General features: G+C 37.1%; 1 protein-coding gene across 1 annotated transcript in view; it reads right to left on the reverse strand.

Moving 5' to 3' along the window:
• Window positions 1-6166: 6166 nt before the first annotated feature.
• LOC139129342 (arylsulfatase J-like) overlaps window positions 6167-9170 on the reverse strand; it is a 13302-nt gene continuing 10298 nt past the window's right edge. Inside the window, exons 6-7 of the mRNA XM_070694976.1 lie at window positions 8829-8924; window positions 6167-7660 (exon numbers count right to left, since the gene is read on the reverse strand). Coding sequence (XP_070551077.1) covers window positions 7485-7660; window positions 8829-8924 — 272 coding nt within the window. The 3' untranslated portion in view covers window positions 6167-7484. The remainder of the gene's footprint in view (window positions 7661-8828; window positions 8925-9170) is intronic.

The following is a 9170-nucleotide window of genomic DNA, read 5'->3' on the forward strand; positions in this document are numbered from 1 at the left end:
ACATTCTACCCGATGAATAGGATAAATGTCATTACAATCGCAATAACAGCTAAATGGTTCTCTTTTATGAGTGGCGAAGAATATCTGTTCATTGCCGAAATCGAAAGCAACACGACCAGGTTTTGAAACCCAAAGTTTAAAAGGGGGCCTTTTGATGTGACGCTATTTTTTCGACACTATACACCACTTTAATCGACAATCACAGTCCCTCCACCAGGGACTGTGCCGCAATAAAATACAAAAACAAGGCTGTCTTCTCCTGTGAAACAAGCGTTCCCGAAGCAGGTATAAATACACTTATTATACTAATGATCACACTGATCAGACTATTTCATCAACCACCTGAAGTCGAAAAAACACACTGACGAGGAGATTAAAAATACTGAACAACCTAAGTAATAGCATATTTGCTAAATTTGGCGACGCAACATTACGACAGATTGTCATGCAGCAAAAAACTATGGGCTTCTTTTCACTGAAATATTTGATATCATTGTTATGCTTAGCTCCGTTGATCTGTGGATGGGTTAGAATCAAGAACACTCGTTTTGATTTTTTATCATCATATTTTATCTATCTATCTATCTATCTATCTATCTATCTATCTATCTATCTATCTATCTATCTATCTATCTATCTATCTATCTATCTGTGTGTGTATCTGTCTGTCCGCCCGTCTGTGTCTGTGTGTGTCTTTCTGTGTATACGTATGGTATTATCTAAATACTTATTACTCAGTTGAATTGGCGATTGACACAAACGTAATGTATTTGTGCAAATTAGGTCATATGTTACGTTCTAAAAAGGGCGATAATTACTTTGGGTAAGAGCCAGGAAAGGGGCCTTGGGCGTCTTTTGATTTGCGTACGGCGTTTCTGACGTCAGCAGTCTGTGGCTCTGCAACTTTTTGAACGTTGGAAAGCTGTGTATTTGCATATCAAAAACCACTACATCGTGCGTCGAACGAAACGAATAAATCAATACACGGTACTTGGCGTATCTATACCACGTCGACCAGCTGACGGAGAGCGGGGAGAGAACACAAAGCACTCACATATATGCTTTGGAATTCCCTTGAATGGACATGTAGAATCACAGTTCCTCTTAGGGCACATTGAGAGTGCTTTGTAAAGTACATCATTTGTAAAGGCCAATTCAAATTGACGACCTACTTCCGAAATCTGACACTCAACGATTTTGACAAATCCTATCTACAATTATAGTTGTCCCAGCTGCTTAATCTAATATGAACCCACTGATGCAGTCTTAATAGTGTAAACGGCAACGGGACAGGTGTCAGTTACATGTAGCTGAGGTCAAATAAAAGGTCGTTTGGATACGACACTGAATTATTTTTTGTTCGGTGTCTTCTATAATTTAGGCGTCACTTGTGATCAGTCAGAAAATGCATTTTAAAATAAGTGGAAGCTAGAGTATTGGCTGGATTAACATTTAATAAGTTATTATTCATAGATTTAACTGTATGTTGCTCTCTATATTGTTTCCCTCCTGATGCGCAATTAATTTTACAGCTGACGCACAAGTAAAGTCGTGTACTGATTCTGATGTCGTGTAATGTTTTAAAGTCACATAGATTTTTGTGTGTTCAGTCGACACTAAACTTTCTCAATAAATATCATAATGTTCAGAATTGTACCAAAAGTATTTGGACTTTAAGAATGAAGTAACAAACAGTTTTTGTCTATTCTTTGATGACAAAATCATTGCCCTTTAATGACCAGTTCAACAAGGTCATGCTAGATTTTATTTTTTAAACGGCCGAGTGTGTAATTTTGTACAGGTATTTCCTTATACTTGGATTACAGTCTTTAGACTTTGAATTTTCTTAGGTGGTCATTAGCCCTCATTCAAGAAAGTTTCATCTAAGCAATAAGCAAGAGAGGGAGTAATTTTATCATCCATATGTCTGTATTGACTCAATAGCATTCAGAAAATCTAATTTGGAGGAGTACCCATACTGTCCAAATTAAGTTCAGTACTGTAATCTTTACTATTATTTCTTGTTAATTTAGAACTTAAAACCCTGGCCTGTATGTATTTATTGACTTTATTAAATCTGGTTTACAGAAAAATGCCAACTTCACCGCTCTTACTGTTGTGGCAACTGCTATAAGATTTTTCGTTTAATTCTACAACATTAAATTGTTGACTAACGCAGCATGGCCAGTTTTCGTAATAATCCACACGAAAAGCAACGACCTACTTAGCAAGCTAGTATAAATATGATAGAGGTTCTTGTGGTTTGGCGAAGATGTGCCTATGCATATTAAACACTGTCTTTCCTCAGATTCGTCTCGAGGCAGATATATACACTTTACTAATTTACAGGATTACTCCATTATGTAAATGATGTAAGCGCTACTTGTGCTATGTTAGAACTCTGTGAATATATTTAGGATTTACTGTGGCATACGGGAGTGAAAGGAACGTGCTCCCATGGTGGGGTTAAGTTTAAATTTGGTTGCGCGACGTCATCGATTCGTTGCATGGTACACATACACATGCAAATACTGTACACTATATTAAATAGAATACGGTTCTCTGGACATCGAATAAGTTAAATGTTATACCGATGATGTTCAAACGTCGAAAGAGTGTGTATCGTATAACATAGATAAACCGGTACACTTTGATTCGTATTTGGAAAGGACAGAGAGCACCACAAGCGTGCTCAAGGAGCACAACAAAATGATGGAGTCTCCAATTTTTCCTGGCATCGTTGCTTTTTGCCCATTCCGCAATAAGATAGGAAACCGATCGGAAAAAAGACATTCTTCATAGGAATTTCCTTCACTACACAGACAATCGGAGCCCACGACAGAAAGTCAGTATCGATGTGTACATTTTGCTCAGCTCAAAGGTGTTAAAGGCAGTCAGTTTGCCATGGCATATCTCAAACAGAACTTGTTAGTAGTGTAACTGCTATATTGTAGTTAAGAAGTTATTCATTGGCAACAGGACTCCAAACATTTACACCTGACAAGTGCATAGGTCAAGGGGTTATAAAAATGGTTAGAATAGCCACTTTGAGCAACCGAATGCAATATTCGGGCGAAGTATAAAAAACTATTTGTAAATGTATATTTGTGGAAAAACACCGACATTAGTAGAATTAGTGGATGTGTTCTAATACCAACCAGGCCTGTGTGGGGTAAATTTGGAATGTAATCGAAGGTCTCAGCTGAATGTAATTGTAGCAAAGTCTTCAGGAGGAGTATAAAAATTGACTTTTAGCATTGCTGTGTTACTGTGTAATCGTTCTTTAACATCTTTGACATCACTCTATGGATCATCCTGAACAGACGAACGTCTTTGATACAGTTCATTCTTGAAGTCGAAGGGTGATGATAATTATCAATGTATAACAAAATTACCCTCCTCTTAATACAAGAGTGCGATTTTTTTTATCAGACATAGTATACAATGTAGTTTCTCCCTGGGGAAGACGGGAATCATATTTTCATTTAGCACGTCCCATCTACTGTCTGTAAAACCCGCGGCAGCTTTTCGTCGAACCCGTTTCAATTTTGCTCGTCGCATCAGCCGATCATGAATGTTGGCGCCTAAGTGGTGATAGCCACTCAGCAGGTCTTGAGTTGGAGTGGGTTTTGATCGCTCTCGGGGAAAAAAAAGCATGACATCATTGACGGCGATTTCTAGAGAGGAAAGTAGTGCCGCTAGTTTTCGAATGCTTAAGAACTGTCTTAGTTCTTTTCGCAAAAGAGTCAGTGACGAATATTCCAGTTTTGGAAGTTACAATTCACGGGCCATCTAATTACAAACGTCTTCAAAACAGGCCTCTGCGCAAGAATACGAATAACGGCAGTCGGGACTGTAATCGCTGAATAATTTATTGTCAAAAAATTCAAGCGTAGTGGACTGTGCTGCAAAATGTTTCCGAAGCAAACTAGGGTTATTTTCAAAAATTACCGTGCAATCATTTTCGACATCAAGCGAAAGAAACTATTAAATATAAATTTGCAGGGTTAATGACCCTTTTCTTTGTCGTCGGATGGATTAACGGTACATAAACAGTTGCCGCATTGCTTTTTGCCATTGTTTGTAGATTGACTTTTTCCAACCTTACATAATGTCTGTATTTTAGTAGATTGACCTTGCAGAATGTGTCTTTGTCGTTAATTTGCTCAGCAATTTAACCTTTGAAAAGGAATGAACAAAATGGAATAATGTATTTTGTTTTAAGTCACAGTTCCATAGAGTTATTATAGCTGAGCATTCGCCATACTCGAGCAGAAGTGATAGAGCTCAAGCGAACCAAATTTTCATATTGCAGGGTTGTGGTCTCATTTCAACATTCATGAAATCTCGCGAAATCTGCCCAGTTATATTGACCACTATTTAACATACTGCATCGGGTGTACATTCAGGGGTCTGCTTGTTCGTCATCACTCACGATTTTACCCGACAAACCGTGTTCACCTAACGTACTCACACGCCAGTGTTGTGTGTTTGCATGAGTACACTCACACAAGTTCACGTATCATCTCGCGATATGTTATTACATGGTCTCCTATTCATACGACATAATCTGTCAGTATCCGCCTGATTCACATGCAATGCATTGCATGCCTACGTTGTCTCATGTCATTACACGTGGAGCCCTGAATTCGTGTTGCCATGTACTTATCTTATTCGATAACATCTTTCAGGAAAACCTTTACATTGACGATATGGTCGTTTTGACAACCTGTAAGCGCTCATGTCTTTCTTTCCTTGCCTGCGATAATTTCATAATCATATTGTTGCAAAGTCATGATCCATCGACCAATGCGACCTTTCGGTATCTTTTCTCTAAACATGAAAGCTAGACTAGAATGAAATCTTACACAAATATATAATTGTTTCTCATGTAAGGACCACAATATCGAATAGCATGTATAAAAGCAAGCGCTTCTTGTTCCGTTATCGAGTAATTCCGTTCATGATTTTTAACTCCTCCCTCTATACACCATTTTATCGTAAGCTTAAACAAATCAAACGACATTGATTGAACAATAGGTATCGATAATGGAATATTTTTTTTCACAATAGGGTAACCCAACATTGGTGCTTCAAATAGTAATCGTTTTATTGTTTTTTGTTGTCTTTTTTGAAATGCTTCCTCGCATTTACCGTTCCACCAAATATTAACACCCTTTCTCAATAATTTGCGTGAAAGCATAGTAATGATAGAGAAAATCCTCATGAATTTCCGATAGTAATTTGCCATTCCGAAAAATGACTTTTAGTTGCGGGCATGGGTAATTCTGAACGGCTTCTACTCTACTTTGATCCAATCTTGACTTATAATATGTCCAAAAATACAGCTATTTCTTTATAAACTGAAACTTGCTAGGCTTGAATTTCAATCCTGCCTCGTGAACTTTGTTAAAAACATGTCAGTATGTGTGTAAGTGTTAAAAGCGTCACTAAAAATAGTCATATCCTGAATTTAAAACAAAACACACTGACAATTAATGTTACGTAAGATATTTAAATAGTTAATTGATAAACATTTGGGCTGTTTCGTAACCCTAAGGGGAACTTTGATGTGTGAAGAATTCTTTTTTGCATGCTTTCGTCACTTAATTTAACTGGAAAAATCCGGGTTGCAAATTTAAAGTCGAGAAATACTTCTGATTGTTTTAACCAAGCATTTTTAAAGCTTCGTCTGTTCTTGACAACTAAGGGAAAGGAATGAGGTACAGTTTATTGATTCAAATGTTGGAAATCAGTAAAAAGCACCAAGAACTGTCAGGCTTCTTAACTAACACCAATGGGCAAGCAAAAGAAGGGGTATATAGCTCGATAATACCTTGTTCTGATAAGCCGTAATCTTGTCGTTCTATTTCCTTCATTTTTTTAGGAGCCACCCTATAAGTAAACTGAAAGATCCGTCGTTTGAGGGCGCTCTCTACGCACCCCCTCCAATGACTGGGTGCGGTCTGTAACATTCCTGACCAGCAACAGAATCTTGTTGCTACCAATCAGATTTCGCCAATAAATTAATTTGCGGTTTTGAGGTCACTGTCACAACAATGCAGCAAACGAAGTGCACGATCTCAAAAATTAGCACAAGACTCCGCCTATATTTCCTGTAATGTAAACATTAGGAAACACATTGCAATTTTCCCACAGTAGTCTATCATGATTAGGCAACAACTTTATACACAAACAGTTAGCTGACTAACATAAAACTTTTAACCCCTGGTTCAAAATCAAAATACGTGTGCAATTCTGGGATACAAAAACGTAGTTCAGAAAAATCACAGCTGAAATTTAATCCCGAAAATAGGAGTAGGCTATCCATGAAAACATCAAACACGATTAGAACTAATTTGGGATAATTGGATCTTCATATTTTTCAAATTTCTCAAAAATATTAGGTGCCCTATAGCTGAATGTCTCAATATTACAAATTACTCATAAAACAAGTGTGTCACGTTAAAAGAAAAGCAGATAAGTCTACATTTGAAGATTTTAAAGACATTATTTCAGCACCCAATTATCCCAAATTAGTTCCAATCGTGTTATCATCATATACGTGAAATTATTTGTTTGACTCTAATTAATGCCATTTGACTACTTCTTCGCATTACGCAAAAACAACAGACTTTCAAAGATCAAAGTAAAACCAATAATGTTGTGAAATGAGTTGTTGTCACCATTGAAACTCTTTGAATAAAGAAATAATTCATTTTTATACGAATAAATGGCCAGATGGAATGGTAGCTATGGGAAATATGACATCAAAAGGACTCTTCCATTAGGGAACAGGGGCCGTAAATTAAAATTAGTATTAAAAAAATGGTTTTACTTGCATTTCCATCACTTGAACTTCCATACAACATTATGTTGTTATTTTCTATCGCTTTTGTTCATCAAAAAGCAATGTTATCAAAGGTGACGATTTTGTACACCTTCCTGATATTCGTGTATCCCTTACAACAAATAGTCTCCTCATCATAGCCTTCCACGCTTATCACATAACGTATACAGTACAGGATTTAACCACCTTCGGACATCGCAATAATCATAATTTGAAACATGTTTATGTGACGCCATTTTTTGCTATTGGTTGTAGTTTAATTTATTTGAAATCCGCTCTGCAGCACTGTTCGGAATTCAATCGTTAATTTATAGCAATGATCAACCGATCAGATTGCTTCATTTGAAAAAGGCGTATAATAAGCTTTCAAGCGTTCAAATAACGGGAAATGTTAAAGTCCACTGCTGCCGTGAGCTTCTGTACCGGGCTACTCCCCAGTGAAGACCTGCGAAAATGGAGATTTATGTAATCTTTGACAACGAAATTTACGGCAATCAACAACCTTAGGTGCGAGTGTTTTGTTATTGTTGTTATTTTCACTGCTATGTTAACAAATCAAACACACTTGAATGTATAGGCCTCATTGCCTATACAAGTGTAGTAAGGAGTGGCAGTCAAAAGCAGGAAAATGTTATCAACACCAGCCATGTGACCAAACTCCCCCAAAGTTACTTGGATCTGATTCCGGGGATTGCTCAACCTTTTCAAAGCCTGGTATTACTTTCTTGGACATTTCTTCAAGACGCCTCTTTAATAGATCCACTTTATCGGGGAACTTTTCCGCCAAATTAATACGTTCACAAGGGTCATCTACAGATGTAAGAAAAAAGATAAATTGTCGAAATGGTCTTTTTTGAATGAACGTAATCAAACGAACTAAATTGATACGTTTTTCTTAGCGAGAATAGTTTGAGCAAGAGCATAACTTATAATCATATATGACAATACATTATCCGAAATAAACACATTTTGGCGTGCGATGGTTTTATAGCTATATGGCCCTAACGAGCAAGGGCACTTGTTTGCGAACCTCACAATCGGATTCGGGTATTTTTCTGTTGATTTTATCCGACGTCGCCAGGAGTAAGAAATAACCATTGCGATGCTTTGTATTTATTGTCAAGATTATTCGTTTGGGTACATCATTTTTTTTTGGTGGTGACCGTTATAAAGGACGGTGTCAATTTGTTTGAAATACAAGCTTACGAACAAGCTGACACTAGATTCTGTGTTTCCGGCCGGTCAAACTCTACCAGCACTTTCGCCTACAAAATAACTGCCCCTAGAGTCTGTGCAGGTAATACTTATAGTCGTGAGCTTAGTTCACTTGAATCAATAGTTGTATGTATTAAAACGGAAAGTAAAGATCGAAAGAAATTATAGTATCCAAAGCAACTATTAACTTTGTCCGATTTACTTCTAATTTATCCTTTTAAAGCTCAATTAACTTTGTAATTAAGGAGTACACGTCAACTTTTCATCGTTTGAAGAAAAGCGATAAGTACATTGCCTGTTTCAAAATTTAAAACACCTATGCCTATCTGTAATTAAACAAACTATTCCAACTAAAACATTTAGTAAAGTTTTGCGAGTAACGATACGTTAAGCTAACAACGGATATAAATTCACTGTCAGCAAAAAGGTGATCACGAACTGTAGCTTCAAATATCGGCAACAACACTTATCTTAGTTATTAAATAAGTATTGAGACGATACTGCAACGTTCGACGCATCGACATACATGAAACTATTGTATATTTTTAAATCGGACGTTTCTTGTACCAGAATGAAGCAAACGCAATTCAATAGAACTATTGCTAAGCATACTGAAATTACTGTCTCGAGCATATCTGATAATAGTGACAGAATTTCATGTTACGTTGTCACATTCAGTTGATATAATAATTAGAGCGTATACCGCAACAAAACCCAATTCGTTCCATTTAGTTTTGAAGCTAGGGATTAATGGGCCATATACCTTTTAAGTTGAATAAGTAAACATCGCCCTCTTGCTGTACGAAACACGATGCATTACCCCATTTTCCTTCGACCTCTGGTGGTGGAGTCCAACATGCTGAGAGAGAGAGAGAGAGAGAGAGAGAGAGAGAGAGAGAGAGAGAGAGAGAGAGAGAGAGAGAGAGAGAGAGAGAGAGAGAGAGAGAGAGAGAGAGAGAGAGAGAGAGAGAGAGAGAGAGAGAGAGAGAGAGAAAGAGAGAGAGAGACTTTATAAAGATAAAAAAACATTCGTATACTAGCACGTCATATTTCAATTCATATGATGCAGTTAATATATGTAATCTGGCCGATCATTAAATTTATT

This window comes from Ptychodera flava, chromosome 3, assembly GCF_041260155.1.
Source record: "Ptychodera flava strain L36383 chromosome 3, AS_Pfla_20210202, whole genome shotgun sequence".
Taxonomy (NCBI): domain Eukaryota; kingdom Metazoa; phylum Hemichordata; class Enteropneusta; family Ptychoderidae; genus Ptychodera; species Ptychodera flava.